Source organism: Balaenoptera musculus, chromosome 2 (genome assembly GCF_009873245.2).
Source record: "Balaenoptera musculus isolate JJ_BM4_2016_0621 chromosome 2, mBalMus1.pri.v3, whole genome shotgun sequence".
NCBI classification, from domain to species: Eukaryota; Metazoa; Chordata; class Mammalia; order Artiodactyla; family Balaenopteridae; genus Balaenoptera; species Balaenoptera musculus.
Window position 1 is genome coordinate 29326285 of NC_045786.1, and position 23204 is coordinate 29349488.

Consider the following 23204-nt stretch of genomic DNA (forward strand, 5'->3'; position numbering starts at 1 on the left):
AATGTATGAAGATTTTCATTTCTGCACATCCTTGTCAGCGCTTATTATTATTTGTCATTTTGATTATAGCCATCCCAGTGAGTGTAGAGTGGTATCTCATGTTTCAGTTTGCACTTCCCTAATGACTAATGATGTTAAGCATCTTTTCACCTGCTTATTGGCCATTTGTATATCTTCTTTGGGGACATGTCAATTCAGACTCTTTGCCCATTTTTAACTTATTTTTGTCTTAGTTTTGGGAATTCTTTATTCTAGATATGTGTCCCTTATGAGATATATAATTTGCAAATATTTTCTCCCATTCTCCATATTATCTTTTCACTTTCTTGATGGTGTGCTTTGAAGCACAAAAGTTTTAAATTTTGATGAAGACCAGTTTATTTTTTCTTTTGTTGTTTCTGCTTTTGGTGTCCCAGCTAAGAAGCCATTGCCTAGTCCATGCTCATGAAGCTTCATTCTATTTTCTTCTGAGTTTTATAGTTTTAACTCTTATAGGCAGGTGTTTGCTTCATTTTCAGTTAATTTTTATATAGAGAGTAAGTTTAGGGGTCCAGCTCCATTCTTTTGCATGTGGACAATCAGTTGTCCCAGAATCATTTGTTGAAAGGAGTATTTTTTCCCCATTGAATGGTCTTGGCACTCTTTCGAAACTTAGTTGACCGTAAATATAAGGGTTTATTTCTGGATTCTTAATTCTGTTCCATTGATCTGTATGTCTGTCTTTTGGCCAGCACCACACTGTTTTGATTTTTATAGCTTTGTAGTAACTTTTGAAATCAGGAAGTATCAGTCTTCCAACTTTGTTCTTTTTTTTTTTAAATTTTGTGGTTGCACCGGGTCTTAGTTGCAGCAGGTCAGGCTCCTCAGTTGCGGCTTGTGGGTTTCTTAGCTGCAGGTCGCTGGCTCCTTAGTTGCAGCATGCGAACTCTCAGTTTCGGTATGCATGTGGGATCTAGTTCCCTGACCAGGGATCGAACCTGGGCCCCTGCATTGGGAGCACAGAGTCTCAACCACCCTGCTACCAGGGAAGTCCCTCCAACTTTGTTGTTTACCAGATTGTTTTGGCTATTGTGCATCCCTTGCATTTCCATAGGAATTTTAAGATCAGTTCATCAGTTCCTGCAAAAAAGGCAGGTGGGATTTTGATAGGGATTGCATTGACTCTGGATTGATTTGGGGAGTGTTGGCCATAAGAGTAGCATGTCATCCCATCCGTGAACACCAGGCACTTGTCCATGAGAACTAGTTATGTCTTTTATCAGTGGTTCTCAAACCTGTGGGCTCAGGACCTCATTACACTTTTAAACATTGAAGGTCCCTAAGAGCTTTTGTTTACATGGCTTATTTCTATCTATATTTATATTAAAAATTAAGACTTTGAAATTTTAAAAATGTATTTTTCTTTAAAAATAACAAACCCCTTGCATGTAATATAAATAACATTGCCTGTGAAAAAACAGCAGTCTTTTCCAAAAACAAAAAGTAATTTAATGAGGAAAGTGGCATCATTTTATATTTTTGTGAATCTCTTTAATGTCTGATTTAATAGAATCTTAGCTGTAATCTCATCTGCTTCTGCATTTGCTCTGTTAGTGATGTGTTATTTTGGTTGAACTGTAAGAGGGAAAACCTGGCCTCACACAAATATGTGGTTGGGAAGGTGAGTTTTTAATAGTCTTTTCATGTAACCTTGAACTTTGATCTTACACCAGAACTCCACTGAGCTTCTGCGAGGAGAGAATGAGAGTGAAAAAGACATAATATGTCAGCATTCATTTCAACCTCGTGGCCCCAGAAAGGGCCTTTGGGACCCCTGATGGAGCCCAGACCGCACTTTGAGACCCCCTGTCTTGGAGAACAAGACTGATAGTATAATTTCATGAGAAAATGTCGTGATAACTGAATGACAGTTTTATTACCCATATTGACAGACAGCTGGGTCAGTACCTGCTCTTTCTGTAGGAGAGACTTTTCTCAACCCTTAAGTATTAGGTGGGTGGTTGGTAAACGTGGAATCAGCCAGCCGGTGAGTTTTATTAAGTATGTGTGATATATAAATAGTAAGTTATTCCAAAAAATTGAGCCTACAGGAATGAAACAAAGTGGAACATGATCCTTGAGTTTTAATCTTAATCACACATTGTTAGTCATCTCGTGTCCTTCCTTCTAGTTTCATTTGTTTCATTTTTAAATATTCACAAAGCTCTGTGAATTTTAAAAACATAGTTGTAATTATACTGTCCACAGTTTTATATCCTGCTTTTTTTACTTTATGTAATCTTTGTGAGTATTTTTTAATACTTGTAATATATTACTTTATTTTTTGCTTTTCTGTAGTTAGTTTTTATTTCCCCTTTTTTGGCTGAAGCTTCCATGAACATTGTTTATAAAATGGTTTACATATTTTTGAATTGTTTCATTAGTACAGATTTTAAATAGAAGTAAGTATGGGAAGTTTTGGATATATATTTATACTACATCCTAGTTAGAGTTTTCTTTTTGGTTTTTTATTATGGAAATTTTAACCACACAAGTAGGGAGGACATTATAGCAGTCCTCCACGTACTGTACCCATCATCTAGTTTCAGCTACCATCAACTTGCTGCATTCTTGTATTTCTGTTTCTTCCTTAAACTTACAAAAAAGTTATTAGCATATTTCAAAGCAAATTCCAGATGTGTAATTTCATCTGTAGTCTTTTAGTTTATGTCTTTTAAAAATAAGACATTTAAGAGTAAACAGCCACAGCACCTTCATTGCACTCAACAAAATTAATAATCACCTTTTATCAGCTAGGCAATGTTCAGTTATTCCTGTGAAAAATGTCATTTTAACTTAATTTATTCAAATCTGGATCCAGATACAGTTCTCACATTACATAAGGTTATTTTGGTTAAAGCTTTTGTATTTTATAGCAATAAAAGTCTCCCTTTTTTTTTTTTATGTCGTAGATTTGCTGTAGAAAAGAGGACATCTGTCTGTAGTATGCCCCACATTTTGGGTTTAGCTAGTGGCATTGTGTTGGTGTTATTTAACACATACTGTTCCCAGAATTTCCTTGAAATTGGGAGTTGGATGTAGAGGTTTGATTGAATACAGGTTCTTTTTTTTTTGGCAGAATACTTCATAGATCTGATACTCTTCGTCCCATTAAGAGTGTGATACCTAGTTGTTGGCATTAAGAGTGTGATACCTAGTTGTTGGCACGTTAGTGATAAGATTGAAAAGTAGCTTCAGTCCCTCTGAGCCAATCATTATAAGTTCCCCATCAGCTCTTCCCCTAGTTTTAGCAGACATCAACCATCATTTCATTAGATGTTGCAACATTTTGATTTTCTAATTCTGTTATTCACTATTAGTTTTTAATTGTGGTTCCTGTATAGTGAACAGTGTGCCCTGATCTTTGGTTTTGCTGAAATAGTCATCCAGGAAAGGCAGGCTGATGCTTGTTTCCTAGAGTAATCTTCAGAAAAAGAAGTTGGTATCATAACAGCCTCCAGAAGTGACTAGTATAGTGGTGGGGTTTGAACTGTTGTGGATTTTTGTATGTTTGTTTCCATTCTTTCTTTGTGCCCCTCACATTCTCTGTCTTTGGCCATCTGGAGCCCCTCCCTTCCTTTCCTATTGCTCCTGTGATGTGACCACAGGAGTCTTGGAGCACTTCCTTGCTGTCATGATAAGGTGTCCCAGGTTCATCTCAAATTGAGCAACATTCTGCAAAAGTGTGGCTGAATGAGGAGGCAAGACTGAGGGGCTGTCACAGGTTGGAGGAGACCAGAGAGAAGTGACAGCTCAGTGCCGTGTGGGATCCTAGAGTGGGTTCTGGTGTAGAAGGAGGATACTAGTAGAAAAACTAGTGAAAGCCAAAGAAAATCTATACAGTTGACCCTTGAACAACGCAGGAGTTAGGGGCGCTGACTCCCATGCAGTCGAAAATCAGCATGTAACTTGGCATGCAGCCCTCCATATCCACAGTTTTGTACCCTGGTATCCTTGGTTCTGCATTTTGGATTCAGCCAACCACAGATCCAGATCGTGTAGTCCTCTAGTAACGTTTTATTGAAAAAAGTCTGCGTATAAGTGGACCCACACACCTCAACCCCCGTGGTTCAAGGGCCAACTGTAGTTTAAAAAGTTACATTTACAATAAATAAAAAAAGATTATGTAGATCTTACCTAGCTTATTTGATTTTATGTTTGTATTTCCTTTTATGCTAAAATGAATACTTAATATTAATGTAATTCTTTTTTACCTTATCGTATTACAGTGTGTATATGTGTGTATATAATATGTAAAATAGTTTCAAAATAATACCAACATTTACCCGAAAGAACAAACCTACTGAGTGCATTTTAAGATTTCTTGGTGAATTTTTAGGATTTTGTATGCAAATACTGTCTTTTAATATCACTTAGAATAATTCTTCTCTGGATATTTATGCCACCAACTTGATATACAGTTATGTTTATTTGAAATTGATTTATATTTTTTTAAGGATTTCTTTGAGTGTCCCAAAAGACCTAAATAAATATTTAATTATGAAACAAACATTTCGGGTATATGTGAAAAGAATTGTTTAGAAACAGAACTAAGAGAACTATACTCTCCCAAGTAGTTAATAAGGTTAATAAAACTTTTTGAGGTGGTGCTTTGACAGATGGAATTAACCAGGTCTGCTAGCAGAGAGACCACTAAGTAGGCAGGTGGGCCCTCTGATTTCATCTCTTTGTTTTTTCATGTAAAGAGAAAATGAAATCAAATCAGGAAAATGACTCCTTTTGTTCAGCTCATTAAAGCTTTGTGAAAGCTGCCTCTGACCACTATCAGGTTGTCACATTACTAGGTCTTATGCCAGGAAATATTTTGCTTTGACAGTAGATCTATTCCCCCCTTGCCTATTTGTCTTCACAACCTAGAGACCTACCTTAATGCCAAGAAACAACAGTTTGTATGGTTGTAAGTCTTAAAATAGTTTTGGTTTCTTGAACAAGTAATGAAAAAGTTATTTTGTTATTTATTGGAACTGTTGTCAATCATACTCATCATACTCTTAAGTCTTATTTCAGATTCAGATATTTGATAATAAAGTTAATTTTAATGCAAATTTTAATGCTTTGTATCTCTGTACAGCTTGCTTAATGAGGTGCATATCAGTAACCCCTTCTGTTGGCAACTTTTACAGTTGTTGGACTTTTTTTTTTTCTTATTAGTTATCTATTTTATACATATTAGTGTATATATGTCAATCCTAATCTCCCAATTCATCCCACCTCCACCCCACCACCACTCCCCACTTTCCCCCCCTTGGTGTCCATATGTTTGTTCTCTACATCAGTGTCTGTACTTCTGCCTTGCACACTGGTTCATCTGTACCATTTTTCTAGATTCCACATATATATGTTAATATACGATATTTGTTTTTCTCTTTCTTCGTTCACTCTGTATGACCGTCTCTAGGTCCATCCACATCTCTACAAATGACCCAGTTTTGTTCCTTTTTATGGCTGAGTAATATTCCATTGTGTATATGTACCACATCTTCTTTATCCATTCGTCTATCGATGGGCATTTAGGTTGCTTCCATGACCTGGCTATTGTAAATAGTGCTGCAGTTAGCATTAGGGTGCATGTGTCTTTTTGAATTACGGGTTTTTTCTGTTGGCAACTTTTCCAGTTGTTGGACTTTTTTTTTTTTAAAAAAACGTGTGTCAGGTCAGTAATAAAGAGATATAGTTGTGTGATGTAAAGATTACTTGTTTATAGATAGGATGCATGGGTCAGATCAGGACCACTGTTCTGTTGTATAAGCTACTGCCATGGCTACCTTTTTAACCTTTTATTATATAACATTTCAAACATACAAAAGTAGACAGGGTCGAATCATGAACCCTCATTCTCCTCTTCCGGGAAGAACAGTTGTGAACCCCCATGTCTCTGCCCCACATCATGGTGTTTCCCCTGTAAGTATTTCAATATGCAGCTCTGAAAGGTAGGCTCACTTTTATTATTATTATTATTAAACATAACCACAATATCATCACATCTAAGAAAATACAGGAATTCTTTAATGCTGTCAAATATCCCGTCACTGTTGCTTCCCTGATTGTCTTTGGTTTCAGTTTATTTGAATCAGATAAAGCCATATAAACAAAATAAAGCCATAGTTTGGCCAGTATGTGTATCTTGTCTCCTTTTGTGTTGAAGAAGCCAAGGCTACTTGTCCAGGAATTGCGAGCTTCGCTGAACCCCTTGGCATGCCTCTGTGCTTGTGTTTGCTGCAAGTTTGTAATAAGATCACGTCCTGGGTTTGTTGTTTGTTTTTCAAGACTTCTTCCTATCTGGTAATGGTGCTGTTTCTATTATAAGGGACATAATTTCTGACTGTCTGAAAAAATATAGGTAGTATATATAATAAAGGACTCGTAGTTGATTTTTTTTATCTTTTGGGTATCATATCTTGTTTTCAACCAAACTTTCTTTCCTTTGGTAATATTAAAAATCAAGTTAACAGTGGTAAAATGCATCTACACCCCATTCTGTGACTGTCAGTCTGGGTACCAATCTATATTTTCTGGACTTTACAATTTAACACTTTGCAAATGATTACAGTTTAACATATTTGTCATTCATCCTACATTGTGGAAAACATTGATCTCTGTGAAACTGATTTAATTTGTTTCAAGCATTTCCCTGTTAGTAGTTTACATTTCCAAACGTGTCTTATAGCATTTCAGTGATTTTGTGCTTTTGTGGTTGATGATATTATACATTTGACAATAGGACGAGATCACCTTTGACCATCAGACTATTTCATTATCAAGGGTTTTGAGAACTTATCATAAGCAGGTTATTAAGAATAAGGAGTGCCGTTATGGAAACTAAAAACCTACATGGTTACCTGGTGAGACAAGAACAGTTAGCTTTTAAATTTCTTTATCTGGCACTTGGATACTATGTGTTTTCAGAAGCAGCCTGAAAAATCTGGGTTAAATCAACTTCTTTATCTTGTGAAACAATGTAGTTTACAGTGAAAAGAGGGAACGCCTGAAGCCACACCTGGATGTCTGAGAATCCTGGTTCTGATACTCATAATATGAAATCATGAAAACTATTATCCCTTCTGAGCCAGAGTTACTTCATAAGCCATTTGGGAAAATCAAGTGAGATACTGTATGTGAAGTTCAGTGTCCAGCTTCTGAGCTGAGTGAATGCTTTGCAGAGGCTGCTTTGCATACTTGTGCCCTGGTTAGATTGTTTTTGGTTTCTTTGGTTCAGAATTGTGAAGGGATTCCTTTTAAATGAATTATTGTTTATTTCTCCTAACAGCTGTTTTCCTGGAACAGAATGAAATTAATGGGGCTGGTCAAAAATCATATATATATATATAAATTTGGGATTCATCAATCCCAAATTGGAGTTCTATTAATTTTGTAATTTTCTGTTTTTAAAAAATAACTTTCTGAACATGAGTGGGTTTGGATATGTTAGCATTTAGTTTCTAAGTCTTAGGGTATTATCATGGTTACCAAATCAGTGTGAAGAAGAAACCTATTAAAAAATAAGTATTATTTCTTGGGTGCGTAAGGTGGAAATTATGGGCAAATTTCTTTAAACTACTTAGACTCCAGAGGGATAGACATATGTCCTGGAAAACTTGAAGATTTTAAAACTGCTTAGTAATATCATTTTAGAATTAATTACACTCTGCACCTCAAGTTACCAATTTACTGTCTGTTGTTTTACAGCATCCTACGGCTAGCATTAAACTTCTCCCAGTGGAGCCACAAAGTAAACAGCTCATGACTTCTGATCAGGACGCTAAGGTCGTGGCTGAACCTCAGGGCCAGCGAGTCCAGGAAGGCAAAGACAGCGCTCATCTGGTGAGTGGGCGTCCAAGGCCAGCATTGGCCTGGTGTACCTCTCTTCTCTTCTGATAACAGATCCTACAGTACGCTCGGAACACTAGCATATCTTATGCTGAAATATAGGTGTTATATTCTGAGTAAACTTAGGGGTTGCTTAGTAGAGGAAATTAGAAGTTTCAAAGTGATAGAGAAAACAAATGTCATTTATAGCTCTGAATACTTAAAGCTTTGGATTTAAAATCACCAAGAAAAATGCAGTGATTTGTAAATAGTTTAATACCATTATAGTGATTGTAGTGGTATTTATTTAAAGAGTTAATTAGAATTACGTAAGTTTTAAATTTTGAGTGCATTTGTTTATTGTAAGATTTTATCATGTCAAGCAATAATATTTAAAGTTTCTAAATGACATTGGGAAAAGTAGGTTTTCTTAATTTTCCCTGTGGAAGCTACAAGGAATTTTACTTATGGTGTTCAGTCAAAATTTCAAAATATTTTAAATTTCAAGGCTCCTACATCATTTTGAATATCTCGTTGAATTTCTTTGTCATGTAAAAATTTGCTTTTCTCAGTGGGTTTTGTTTTGCTAAATTACTGTGGTTTGAAAATATGTTTCTTTACACTGTTGTGATGGTGTGTTTGGTGTTTTCGATTTTACAGATGAATGGTCCCATATCTCAAACCACTTCTCAGACAAGCTCCATCCCAGCTTTGAGTCAGGTAATTCAGTTCAGAGATTAATCATAGCTGAGGCTCACAGATATTGCCTTACAACAAATATTAGTTGTAAAAAAATCAGAAAATGTCACTGTTCCCCAAAAAGAGAGTGGGGGAAACCACCACCTGGGTACACTATATGTCAGTACTGTATATCCTTTTCTGGCTTGTGTGTGTGTGTATGTGTATAGTTCTACAGACAACAGTGTGCCATGTGTATTAATTTAATTTCATGTATTCCTCACAGTGTTTTTAATGGTTCACTGATCATCTATTGTATGTATATGATTAACTTTACATTTTAATAGCCTGTGTTCCGTAAAGCACAAAAGTGATAGTAAGCTTTTACTAAGAAAATTGATTTCACATTTTAGCTGTGATTAATGAAAGAATAAGGAAATGGAGATCCACTGGTTTTTAAATCCTGCTTTACATCGTTTGCATTTGCGTATGTCAGGTGCATTTGGAGTCAGGTGCATTTAGCTTGGCAGTCCTCTAAGTGATCTCATAAATCCTACAAAATTTTAAAAGTAAGTCTTTTTTTAAAAGTAAAAGTAAATTTTTAAAAGTAATCTTAATAAATTTATAGTCAATCTCATCTACACCCCGAAAATGTAAGCAGCTCATGTAGAAATTAAAAGTGGGGATTGGATTGTTGATCTTTTTTTTTTTTTTTTTTTTGAAGATTTATTGATTGATTGATTGCTATGTTGGGTCTTCGTTTCTGTGCTAGGGCTTTCTCTAGTTGCGGCAAGAGGGGGCCACTCTTCATCGCGGTGTGCGGGCCTTTCACTAACGTGGCCTCTCTTGTTGCGGAGCACAGGCTCCAGACGCGCAGGCTCAGCAGTTGTGGCTCACGGGCCTAGTTGCTCCGCGGCATGTGGGATCCTCCCAGACCAGGGCTCAAACCCGTGTCCCCTGCATTAGCAGGCAGATTCTCAACCACTGCGCCACCAGAGAAGCCCTGATCTTTTTTTTTAAAAAAAAATAATTAATTAATTTATTTATTTATTTTTGGCTGCATTGGGTCTTCATTGCTGCACGTGGGCTTTCTCTAGTTGTGGCGAGCAGGGGCTACTCTTCGTTGCGGTGAGTGGGCTTCTCACTGCGGTGGCTTCTCTTGTTGCGGAGCACGGGCTCCAGGCACGTGGGCTTCAGTAGTTGTGGCACGTGGACTCAGTAGTTGTGGCTCACGGGTTCTAGAGCACAGGCTCAGTAGTTGTGGTGCACGGGCTTAGTTGCTCCGCGGCATGTGAGATCTTCCCGGACCAGGGCTCAAACCCGTGTCCCCTGCATTGGCAGGCAGATTCTTAACCGCTGTGCCACCAGGGAAGTCCCTGTTGATCTATTTTTAATAAGGGAGAATTTTAAAAAATGAGGGACCCCCTCCAAACTACTTTGTTTCATTGTTGTTATTCTATTACGTATGTAGGATTTTTTTGCATATTGTACTTTACATTGATTTTTTTTTAAGTGAATTTTATTTTTTTTTAAGTGAATTTTATAATATTTTAAGTACTTCAAAATCCGAATATAAGACTTATACAGAAATCATTGATAGATTAAAATAATTGTTTTCAGATCAAATCTCCCTCTTGGTTGATTTGCGGTCCATTATAATGTTCAAACATCTTTAAAACATATTTCAGGGCATAAAACTAGATATTTGGATTCTATGGGTGGGTTTTGGTTTGGTGTTTCTTTGCTTGCTTTTTAAAATTACTTTGTGGAAAACTACTGAGAAAGACCTATGTGGAAAAGAAGTGTAACACTTTAGCCAGAATTCAATATTTCATTTCTGTGGCGAAATAATTTGCAACTAGTACTGCCTACACATGCTTTGTCATTTTAAAGGGTCAAGATACTACAATAGAATATTATATGACTAGTTTTTGGTCCAGTCCTGCAACCCAGTACCCCTGGAGTCTCTTGGGCAGAACACATCTCTGACACCTGGTATTGTAAATTGTGCATATACTATTTATCAGTTTTTCAAGGTATTGCACACTTTAGGTTTTCATAGGATCATTAAATACTAGAGCTGGAAGGGACCATAAGAGACTGTCTGGGCTCACAACATGTGTGTTTTTAAAACTTTAAAACAAACTTGCATTTTATAGAAAATAAAAGTCTTGTTAAAGAGTACATACATTTTTATGAAGTTGTAATCAATATAAATATATTTCACCTCATGTTTTCCCCCATAGCAGATTTCATCTATATATCCCCTTGTACTTGCCCTGTAGTATTTTCTTTATGTTGATTTGCTGTCACTTCTTTAGCTGTTGGGTTTTTGGGTACATTTATTTAACTTGTTTCTCTCTTTCCTGCTATTATAAATGGCATTGCTTTGAACATTTTTCTAACCAGCGTTATCATGGTGCACCTAAGTGTGTGGATGCCGTAGTTGGTTTGGTGGCTCTGAGTGCTGATGCTCAGTGGTCTGCAGTTGTATGATTGGAAGGTGAATGTGCTTAGTGGTCTAATTTAGGAACCATTCTCTTTAAGGTTTAGTGTTCCCCCCAAAGTTGGATGCAGTGTAAGTAGGAGGAAAATGGCCATAGTGATCCCAAAATAAATGTCTGGATAATTCAGGAGCAGGTTTGCATTTTTCCATTGGTAATATCAATTGTTTGTTATACAGCTCCCTGCTCCCTCCCCCCATAAAATACTACCCTTATTGAGTAGTAACTATTTACAAGTTTAGCCAATCAGTGAGTGCCAAAAAGTGACCTTAGCTAAGGGAAACTGAGACCCAGAGAGGCTTAAGTAATTTCCCCAAGATTGCTCAGCTGTCCAGGATTTGAACCTAGGCAACCTGGCTTCAGAGCCAGCTCGAGAAGAGAACTTCCCCTTTGGCATCTGTTATTTCCTTTAGAAAGAGAAACAACAAGTAGAAAGTAATACCAGAGACAAAACCTAGCTCTTGTCAGCCATTTGGGAACTATTTGCATTGGCTCTAAGTGGTTGAAATTAATTTGGGATAGAGCTAGAGGATTTTAGGTGGGGAATAGCATGACTTATATTTTAAGAAGATTATTTTGACCTCATTGTATTAATAGAATGTATTGTAGTGAGCCAAGTATAGAAGCAAAGAAACCAAATTAAAAAGCTGTTAAGTAAGGTGAGAAATGATGGTGGCTTAGACTAAGAATGAATGGATTTCAGATTTACTCTGGAGGTGGATTCAATGGCACCAGGTGAGAAATGATGGTGGCTTAGACGAAGAATGAATGGATTTCAGATTTACTCTGGAGGTGGATTCAATGGCACCATTTATGGATTGGATTTAGGGGTTAGGGTGAGGGAAAAGTAAATCAAGGATAGTTGAGCAACTTAATGGATGGTGGTTTCATTTATTTTGAGATGAAAGAAACTGGAGAAGGAAAGGTTTGTGGAGGGAAAATCCACCTGGTATAAATTTAAGTGAGCAGTGAAGTGGGTCATCAGTGCCAGTTGGACCTGATTAGAGAGGTTAGGGCCTGAGATGTAAATCTGGAATAAACAAATAGATTTTTTATTGTTTTTATTATACAGAAAAGAATATTAAAGCTACTATTGTTTATGTGGATTAGGTAACTGAGTTACCTAAAATTAAAAATTACAATTAAAAAGTAACTGAGCTGCCATTTAGAATAAAATCAGCTCTAATACTTTTTTTTCCTTCTGTAATTTTTTTGCCCATCTTAGAAGTTTTATGTCCTTCAAGGGCATTCTCAGTTATAACTGTTAGCTTCACTGATTCATCTTTTTCATAGTCACCTGTATTACTTCCATATATGTATATTTGATTAAAATTTATTTAATAAATTATGTTGTGTTATTTTTTAAATGTTTCAAATGTGTATGCTTTGTCATGGGAGTTTTAAGACCCATTCGGGCAGGAACTATGTAATGTAGCTCATTGATAGTTCTCTGCAAGTCATACTTTATTTAAATTGAAAAGAAATTTTGTTAACATCAACATGGCATAATTGATAATTTAGTCATTCATCCTAAAAACTTATCTTTGTGTATATCATATGTATATCTTTCTGGTACCATGGGGATTACATATAACATCCAGAAGTTATAATTATCTAATTTAAATTGCCTACTTAGTAACCTCAGTAGCATGCAGAAACTCTTCTCTTATAAAGTTCTAACCCCCCACCCCCATTTCTGGTGTCATAAATTATATCTTATTATTATGTGCCCAATACCATAGATTTATGCTTATTTTTATTCATTTGCCTTTTAAATTCTTTGGCTTTTGTTTATCTGCTAATGTCCTTTCCCAGGGAATGTCCCTCCTTTAACATTCCAGGGAATGTCAAAAATGAAGTGAATGTCCTTCATTTTTGAAGGACAGTTTTGGTGGATAAAGAATTCTCAATTTTTTTCTTTCAGCACTTTTCCTTCATCTCTCTGCCTTCTAGCCTGCAAGGTTTCTAATGATAAATTGGTTGATAATCTTATTGAGGATCTCTTGTACTTGATGAGTCATTTTTCTCTTGCTGTTTTTAAGATTCTTTCTTTGTCTTTTGACAGTTTAATCGTAATGTGTCTTGGTATAGGTCTCTTTGGGTTTATCCTACTTGAAGTTTGTGGAGATTTGTAAATTCATGGATTTCATCAAATTTGGGAAATTTTTGGCCATTATTTCTTCAAATATTCTCTCTTACCCTTCTTCTCTTCTCATCCTGGGACTCCCACAATGCGTACGTTAATTGTTGTGTCTTCAGATTTGCTGATTCTTTCTTCTGCCTGTCCAAGTCTGCTGTTGAGCCCCTCTAGTGAAATTTTCAATTCAGTTATTGTACTTCTCAGCTCCGGAATATTTGTTTGGTTCTTTTTTACAGTTCCTGTCTCTTTGTTGATATTCTCATTTTGTTCACGTATTGTTTTCCTGATTAACTTTAGTTCCTTGTTCATGTCTTTTCCCTAGCTCTTTGAGCATATTAAGATGATTGTTTAAAGTCTTCATCTAGTAAGTCCCATGCCTGAGCTTTCTCAGGGACAGTTGATTTTGTTCCTTTGAATGAGCTGTGTTTTCCTGTTTCTTTGTATGCCTTGTGATTTTGTTGTTGTTGAAAACTGGGCATTTGATTACATTTGTAATGTGGTAACTTTGGACATCAGATTCGCTTCTTACCCAGGGTTTGCTGTTTGTTGTCACTGTTGTTGAAGGCTATAGTAGTCTCATGGTTTTGAGACTTTTCCAAACTATTTTTGTAAAGACTATTCCTTGTCATGTGTATTCAGTGATGTCTCTGTTCCTTTTGCTTGTGTTCAACTGAATTTTGACAGAGATTTCCTTGAATGTCGTGAGTTGAAGCAGTCAGTCAGTCCAGCACTGCCCTGCCTGGTGGCCCCCTCCTGCCCCACCCCTCCAACCCTCCCCCCAGTGAGAGGGAGTAGAGCTGCCTCTCCCAGTCTTTGTAGACTGGCTTTGTGCTGGGACAGTCCCTCACTGAGTAGCTCAACTTCCTTGGAGACTAGGGATCAGCCTGAAGTGAAAGCTGAAGGTCTTCTCAGGATGTTTTTGAGCACACATCTTGCCTGGGTGTAGCTTTCTGAATTCCCCATATACATGGCTGCTTTTGAATGTCCTAATTTCCCAGAGTTACACTCCAGCCTCTTCTAGGGGCTTCAGGTGGTTCTTGCATGTCTCCGCGTGTCATCTTCTGCCCTGGCATGTGTGGGTTTGTAGCCACCTTATACCTTTTATGAGCAGTGCCTGCCACTTTCCCCCCGCCTTTTTTTTTTTTTTGGCTGCACTGTGCAGTTTGCAGGATCATAGTTCCCTGACCAGGGATCGAAACTGGGCCCCAGCAGTGAAAGCGTCGAGTCCTAACCACTGGTCTGCCAGAGAATTCCCCACTTTTCCCATGTGTGTTCTGAGTTATGTGAGATAGGAGAGGCAAGTCAGTCCTTTAGGTAGCCTCCAGCTAAGACAGAACAGATGGACACACTAATTTGCAAGTAAGGTTTACCCTGCTCCCTCTGGCTCCTGGAGGGAATCTGGGACCTGGGCTGCTGCCACCCCAGACCAAGGTCACACCACACCACAATATGTTCCTGCCATGTCGAGCACAGCCTTTTCTTGATTGTTTCTTTACTTAGTTGCTGTAAACTGTGATTGTTTTTCAGAGCTCCTACAAAGTGTGTTCAGAAACTTCTAGTTTTTTCATGATATTTCTGTGAAGGAATGAGAGCCTGGAGCTTCCTAGTTCACCAGTTTGCTTGACCTCTCATAACCTTTTTGTTTTGCTTTTCTCAATCCTACACTTGCATAATTCATTTTTTATGTTTACTTATTTTATTGAAGTACAGTTGATTTACAATATTGTGTTAGTTTCAGATGTATAGCAAAGTGATTCAGTTATACATATGTATGTATATATCTATATTCTTTTTTCTATCCTTTTCCATTATAGTTTATTACGAGATATTACTAGAATACTAGTAATCCATCTGTATGCATCTGTTAATCCCATACTCCCAATTTATCCCTCCCCACCTTTCCCCTTTGGTAACCATAAGTTTGTTTTCTATGTCTGTGAGTCTATTTCTGTTTTGTAAAATAAGTTCATTTGTATCATATTTTGGATCCCACATATAAATGATATATTTGTCTCTCTCCGACTTCTTCACTTAGTATGGTAATCTCTAGGTCCATCCATGTTGCTGCAAATGGCATTATTCCATTCTTTTTTATGGCTGAGTAGTAGTCCATTATATATATATATATATATATATGTACCACATCTTCTTATCTATTCATCTGTCGGTAGATATTTAGGTTGATTCCATATCTTGGCTATTGTAAATAGTGGCACTTGGGGTGTGTGTGTCTTTTCGAATTAGAGCTTTTATCTTTTCCAGTTATATGCCCAGGAGTGAGATTACTGGATCATATGGTAACTCTATTTTTAGTTTTTTGAGAAACCTCCATACTGTTTTCCACAGTGGTTGCACCAATTTACATTCCCACCAACAATGTAGGAGCATTCCCTTTTCTCCACACCCTCTCCAGCATTTATTATTTGTAGGCTTTTTGATGATGGCCATTTTGACTGGTGTGAGGTGATACCTCATTGTAGTTTTGCATGTACCTGTTGGCCATCTGTATGTCTTCTTTGGAGAAATGTCTATTTAGATCTTCTGCCCATTTTTTTGATTGGGCTGTTTGCTTTTTTGTTACTGAGGTGTAGGAGCTGTTTCTGTATTTTGGAAATTAAGCCCTTGTCAGTTGCATCATTTGCAAATATTTTCTCCCAGTCTGTAGGTTGTGTTTTTGTTTTGTTTATGGTTTCCTTTGCTGTGCAAAAACTTTTAAGTTTGATTAGGTCCCATTTGTTTGTTTTTGCTTTTATTTCTTTTTTTTTTTTTAATTTTTTAAATTTATTTATTTATTTTATTTTTGGCTGCGTTGGGTCTTCGTTGCTGCATGCGGGCTTTCTCTAGTTGCGGCGAGCGGGGGATACTCTTTGTTGCAGTGCGCGGGCTTCTCATTGCGGGGGCTGCTCTTGTTGCAGAGCACGGGCTCTAGGCGCGCAGGCTTCAGTAGTTGTAGCACGCAGGCTCAGTAGTTGTAGCTTGCGGGCTCTAGAGCGCAGGCTCAGTAGTTGGGGCGCACAGGCTTAGTTGCTCCGTGGCATGTGGGATCTTCCCGGACCAGGGCTCGAACTCGTGTGCCCTGCATTGGCAGGCGGATTCTTAACCACTGTGCCACCAGGGAAGCCCCCTGCTTTTATTTCTTTTGCCTTGGAAGACCAACCTAAGAAAACTGTTATGATTGATGTCAGAGAATATTTTGTTTATGTTCTCTTCTGGGAGTTTTATGTTGTCATGTTTTACATTTAAGTCTTTAAGCCGTTTTGAGATTTTTGTGTGTATGGTGTGAGGGAGTGTTCTACCTTCATTAATTTAGGTGTGGCTGTCCAGCTTTCCCAACACTACTTGTTGAAGAGACTGTCTTTTCTCCATTGTATATTCTTGCCTCCTTTGTTGAAGATTAATTGTCCATAGGTGTGGGTTTATTTCTGGGCTCTCTGTTCTGTTACATTGATCTGTACATCTGTTTTTGTGCCAATAGTATGCTGTTTTGATTACTGTAGCTTTGTAGTATTGTGTGAAGTCTGGAAGGGTTATGCCTACAGCTTTGTACTTTTTCCTCAGATTGCTTTGGCAATTCTGGGTTATTCATGGTTCCCCATAGATTTTAGGATTATTTGTTCTAGTTCTGTGAAAAATGTCATGGGTAATTCAATAGGGATCACATTAAATCTGTAGATTGCTTTGGTTAGTATGGCCATTTTAACTATATTAATTCTTCCAATCCAAGAGCATGGCATATCTTTCCTTTTCCTCGAATCATTTTTTATTTCCTTTATCAATGTTTTATAGTTCTCAGTGTATAAATCTTTCACCTCCTTGTTTAGGTTTATTCCTAGGTTTTTTTCTTTTTCTTTTTTTTTTTGGATGCAGTTTTAAACGGGATTGCTTTTTTACTTTCTGTTTCTGATATTTCATTGTTAGTGTAAAGTAATGCAACAGATATCTGTATATTAATCTTGTATCCTGCTACCTTGCTAAATTCATTGATCACTTCTAATAGTTTTTGTGTGGAGTCTTTAGGGTTTTCTATATAGAGTATCATGTCATCTGCATATAATGACAATTTTACCTCTTCCCTTCTGATTTGGAAACTTTTTATTTTTTTTTGCCTAATTGCTATGGTGAGGATTTCCAATACTAGAATAGAAGTGGTGATAGTGGGCATCCTTGGCTTGTTTGAGAATTTAATGGGAAGGCTTTCAGCTTTTCTTTCTTTTTTTTAATTTATTTATTTATTTTTGGCTGCGTTGGGTCTTCATTGCTACGCGGGCTTTCTCTAGTTGTGAGCTGGGGCTACTCTTCGTTGCGGTTCACGGGCTTCTCATTGCCATGGCTTCTCTTGTTGTGGAGCATGGGCTCTAGGCACGTGGGCTCAGTAGTTGTGGCTCCTGGGCTCTGTAGAGCGCAGGCTCAGTAGTTGTGGCGCACAGGCTTAGTTGCTCTGCAGCATGTGGGATCTTCCCAGCCCAGGGCTCAAACCCATGTCCCCTGCATTGGCAGGTGGATTCCTAACCACTGTGCCACAAGGGAAGTCCCACTTTCAGCTTTTCATCGTTTAGTGTTATGTTGGCTATGGGTTTGTCATAAGTGGCTTTTATTATGTTGAGATATGTTCCTTCTGTACCCACTTTGGGAAGAGTTTTTATCACAAGTGGATGTTGAATTTTATCAAATGCTTTTCCTGCATCTATTGAGATGATCATGTGGTTTTTGTCTTTTGTTGATGTGGTGTATCACATTGATTGATTTGTATATGTTGAACCATCCATGTGACCTTGGAATGAATTCAACTTGATCATGGTGTGTAATCCTTTTTATGTGCTGTTGGATTTGGTTTGCTAATATCTTGTTGAGGATTTTTGCATCTTTATTTATCAAAGATGTTGGCCTGTAATTTTCTTTTTTGGTATGGTTGTTGTTTGGTTTTATTATCAGGGTGATGGTGGCTTCATAAAATGACTTTGGGAGTGTTTCTTTTCAGTCTTTTGGAAGAGTTTGAGAAGTATAGGTATAAGTTCTTCTTTGTACGTTTGGTAGAATTCCCCAGAGAAGCCATCCAGTCCTGGACTTTTGTTTGCAGGGAATTTTTTTTTTTTACAGATTCTATTTCACATCTAGTGATTGGTCTGTTCAAATTATGTTTCTTCTTGATTCAGTTTTGGTGGGCTGTATGTTTCTAGAAACTTGTCCATTTCTTCTGAGTTGTCCATTTTGTTGGCGTATAACTGTTCATAATATTTTCTTATGGTATTTTGTTAAAATACCATAAAAATCTGTGGTGTTGCTTGTTGTTTCTCCTCTTTCATTTCTTATTTTGTTTATTTGGATCCCTTCTCTTTTCTTCTTGGTGAGCTTGGCCAGAGGTTTGTTGCTTTTGTTTATCCTTTCAAAAAACCAGCTCTTGGTTTTATTGATTTTTTTCTGTTTTTTTTTTTTTTCTTACTCTCTTTATTTCCTCCCTCCTGCCAGCATTAGGTTCTGTTTGTTCTTTTTCTAATTCTTTAGGTGGTAGGTTAGGTTGTTTATTTGAGATTTTTCTTGTTTTTTTTTTTTTTTGAGGAAGTCCTGTATCGCTATGAACTTCCCTCTTAGAACTGCTTTTTCTGCATCCCATAGATTTTGTATGGTTGTGTTTTCATTGTCATTTGTCTCGAGGTATTTTTTTAATTTTCTCTTTGATTTCATTGTTGACCCATTGGTTTCTTAGTAGCATGTTGTTTAGTCTCCCTGTAATCGGTTTTTTCTTGTTTCTCTTTCTGTGGTTAATTTCTAGTTTCATGCCGTTGTGATCAGCAAAGATGCTTGAAGTAATTTCTATACTGTTAAATTTGTTGAGGTTTGTTTTGTACCCTAGAGAATGTTCTATGCACACTTAAAAAGAATGTGTATTCTGGGGTTTTTTTGGATGCTATGTCCTGGAAATATCAACTAAATCTAACTATTCTGATGTGTCACTCAGAATCTTCATTGCCTTATTTATTTTCTATCTGGAAGATCTATCCATTGATGTCAGTGGATTGTTAAAGTCTACTATTATTATATTCCCATTGAATTTTCCCTTTATGTCTGTTGTATTTTAATGTATTTATGTGCTCCTATATTGGGTGCATATATGTTAACAAGTATGATATCCACTCCTTCTGTTGATGGTTTTATCATTATATAGTGTCCCGCTTTGTCTTTCTGTATGGCTTTTGTTTTAAAGTCTATTTTGTCTGATATGAGTATTGCTACCCCCACTTTCTTGTCATTTCCATTTGCATGAAATGTCTTTTTCTGTCTCCTCACTTCCAGTGCATATGTGACTTTTGCCCTAAAGTGGTCTCCTGTAGGCAGCATATTGTAGGTCCTTATTTTATTATTCGATCTGCCACTCTTTCTTTTGATTGAAACATTTAGTCCATTGACATTTAAAGTAATTATTGATTAGTATTTATTTATTGCCATTTTAAATCTTGTTTTCCAGTTAATTTTGTATTTCTTCTTTTTCCTTTTGTGGTTTGTTGGTTTTCTTTTGTATTATGCTCGAGTTCCTTTCTTTTTGGTTTTTGTGAATCTGTTGTATGTTTCTGATTTGTGGTTACCCTGGTTTTCAAGTATGTTAACCCATAGCTATATCTACTTGCTTTAGACTGGTAGTCATATAAGCTCAAACACATTCTAAAAGATCTGCATTTTCTTACTCCCCTTCCCCACATTTTCTCATAACCTTTTTTTACGTGAGAACTTTTTCCAGGTTGTCTTTGATTTAAATTGTCTTTTTAATAACATTGAACTACTGATAAATTCTTATTGCATGTAATAAGAATTCTTATACAAATATAAAACTTGATTGCTCAAACCTATAAAATGCAGATTAATGACTTTCATTTAGTCTGGCAGGTGATGTTTTGCTGAAACTAAAAGCTCCTTCACCAAGTACTTGTGGTACTAGTTACCCAGAATTTCTTTGAGTTTACCACAACCTAAACTGCAGAATTTCGAGTGAATAACTTCTTACTGCTTTTGTTGATCTGTTTCTGTGGTGCACCTTGGTGTCACCTGGCCTTCACTGGGCTTGAATGAATTTATGATGTTTTAGATCCAGTTCTTTTCTCAGTAAATTAGGTTAATTTAAGTGTTGTCACATAGCACCACTGCACTCTTAAAGTTACATGCAAACATGGACATATCTTTAAAATTTTGTGTTTGCATCTTTTAATTCTTTTAGAGTGCCTGTAGATTCCCCCACTTTGAGTTGATGGTGCAGACACTGACTTGCTATTAGGATGCTTTCCCAGAGGCATGAAGAGTGGGCAGCGTGTGGGGATAGGAGAGAGTCGTTTTGCAAAATTGAGAGGGGTGGCCTTATAAAGGATGGTGAGATTTGGAAATTGGGGGGAGGAGACCTGATAAACGGTTTGAGCAAAGATAGGATATGCCAGGGTTATTCAGTTGGGGGTTATTTATTTATTTATTTATTTATTTTTTATTTTATTTTTTGGCTGTGCTGCGAGGCTTGCCAAACTAACATATCTTAGTTCCCCAACCAGGGATTGAACCCAGGCCCTCAGCAGTGAAAGCACCGAGTCCTAACCACTGGACCACCAGGGAGTTCCCAGTTGGGTTTTTTTTAGATGAAATAGAGGAGCTGAGGAGGATGGCATCTTAGAATGAGAGGCAATTATAGAGGTGGACTGGGGTCAGATTATGAGGAGTTTGAAGTGATGTTGGGGTTTGATTCTAAGTATTTTACTTAATAGCATCACAGTGACTCTTTAAAGTAGGTATTGGTATTGGCTTCATTTTACAAGTGAGAAGACGGAGAAAAAGAGACCTAATAATTTGCCAAAGCTTACACACATGGTAAAAGCTAACCGACACACACCTAGGCAGATAAGCTTATGAATTTGCCCCTGTAACTCCTGCTCCATTTAACTCCATGTCACAGATGTGAAGGGTTTGTGTCATCCTGGGTGAAGAATCCTTTTTTGTAGGGATACTTAACTCTATAGTGATAGAGACAGCCCTCCTTATCGGTAGAATGGGATTAATACATCTACCCCAGGTTGTTGGGAGTGTGAATTCAAATAAATGTGTGACAAAATGAAAATATTTGTGTACTTAGATTCTTGTAGCACATAAGTGCTACCATTATCATCATCATCATCATCACCATCATCTGCTGTGGTTTCAGTACTTGAGTTTATGTACATTTAGAAGTGTCCCTGTTATCTTCATGTTTAAGTAGAACTCCTAAACTTTTTTCATCAAAGATATCAGCATTTTATAAAATGTTAGTAGTACACCAGCCATAACTTGTAGATTAAAGTAGAAAAATCTCCTCGCAGAGGAGTTAACAGAACTATTTTGTTTTCAGAATAACATATCTGAATCATAATAAGAAAAAGAATCTCTTATACTGAGAACAAAGCTTACAGATGTTGAAGAAGGTTCGGACCCATTGTATGTGTCAGTGGTCCTGGACCACAGGGTGCGGGGTGGCGGTGCTCCTACTGCTCGAAGAAGGGCTTCGTTTGGGAGCTTTCAAGGGGATTCCTGTATTGGACTGGCAGGTGTAGATTTTCTTTCTTTCTCTTTTTCTCTTGCTCTTTCTGTTTTCTTAACTAGAACTTTCAGACATTTGCAGAAGTAGAGTAATAAAATGAACCTCAGTGTGCCCATTCTGACTTGAACAGTTCCCACCCTCACATTTTGCTTTTATTTTGTTTTTTCCTCCCCTCTGCACACACAGTTTTAAAAAGTGTTACGTCTGTATGTATTTACTTCTTTATTTTCAGGCCAGGTGTGATTTAACAGCGTGCCATTTGCCATAAACATTTCAACATGCATCTCTAACAGACACCATTCCAGTTTCATGCCTAGCACAATCATTCCCAAACACTCACAGACTTTATTTCTCAAAGGCAGAAAATTAGATTCAACTATAAGTACCTAAGAATTTTAAAAAACAAATTTTTACACTTGTTTCCCTTTGGGGAATATACACGTTAACTCCTTTGGTTGCCACCATTCCATGAAATATAATTCAGAGAATGCTGAAACACTGTAGAAAAAGCGAAAGTCTGAAATTCCTTCTTCTGTCTGGGATAATAATTTTAGTTATTTTTTTATTGAGTTTATGAGAATAAGAAAAATAATACAAAAATCTTTTTGTTGTGTTCTCAGTCTTTGGATTCCGTGTGCTGTTTGGGTTTTAATGTGGAATAGAATGGCTGTTGGACAGGGTCTGTTGTGATTAGGATTTTGGACTTGAGTGGCGGGGACATGTGACTGCTGTGCGAGGGTTATTTTTGGGATCTGGGTGTCGGCGTCTCATCAGAAACTATAGAAAGTTAGTGGGAGATGCACTTGCGGAGGCTCAGAAAGCGACAAGCATTGTTATGTGAGCTTTTGAACTTTCGAACATGGGTTGTTGCTTCAGTAAAGAATTAAGTAGTGACAATGACAGTGAAAAAACTGGCCTGTTAGAAAAATCTGTGGAGGAGAAGGAACCGGAGAACAAGATAAGTAAAACTTTATCTTCATTATTCGGTACTTTTGGAGGTGAGGAACTTCACAGCGTGGGACGCAGGGCCGGTGTATGGGCCGGGGTTTTTGTGAGGCCGGTGCACAGACAGGGTACAACGCCAGGACGGCCACTTAACTTGGTCTTCTCTCCCATGTCTGGGTTCTTAACTGGGTCTGAAAGCGTGGGTGAGGCTGACGAGAACCCCGACGTCACTGCTGTCGGGTGGGGTGGTGAAGGTGCCTGCGCCCCTCTGAGCGGGGGCCTCCCTGAGGGCGAGGGACCCCGCTCACGTGCCCCGGCGCCCTCCGACCGGGGCCTTGGCAGTCACCCTCCCTGCTGTTGCCCAGCCACCTGGGAAAGCTCTGCAGTAGAGAATGAGGTAGCGGTAACTGTTCAGGTTGGCAGCGCTGCTAAATCTGCAGGTCTGAATCGTGGGGAGAGGGAGGGTGGAGATCCTATTTGTGGTGACCACAAACGATGTAGGAATTCACGAGAGAGCGGGTTTTAC

The 23204-nt window shown here is 37.6% G+C and overlaps 1 protein-coding gene across 7 annotated transcripts in view; it reads left to right on the forward strand.

Moving 5' to 3' along the window:
- Positions 1-23204, forward strand: part of LARP4B (La ribonucleoprotein 4B) — an 83766-nt gene that overhangs the window by 19287 nt on the left and 41275 nt on the right. For all 7 annotated transcript variants that reach the window (XR_005018582.1, XR_005018581.1, XR_005018583.1 and 4 more), the window contains exons 2-3: positions 7747-7881; positions 8527-8586. Coding sequence is in view for 4 of the 7 variants with exons in the window: in XM_036841455.1 (XP_036697350.1) it covers positions 7801-7881; positions 8527-8586 (141 nt within the window). In the remaining 3 variants the exon portion in view is untranslated. The remainder of the gene's footprint in view (positions 1-7746; positions 7882-8526; positions 8587-23204) is intronic.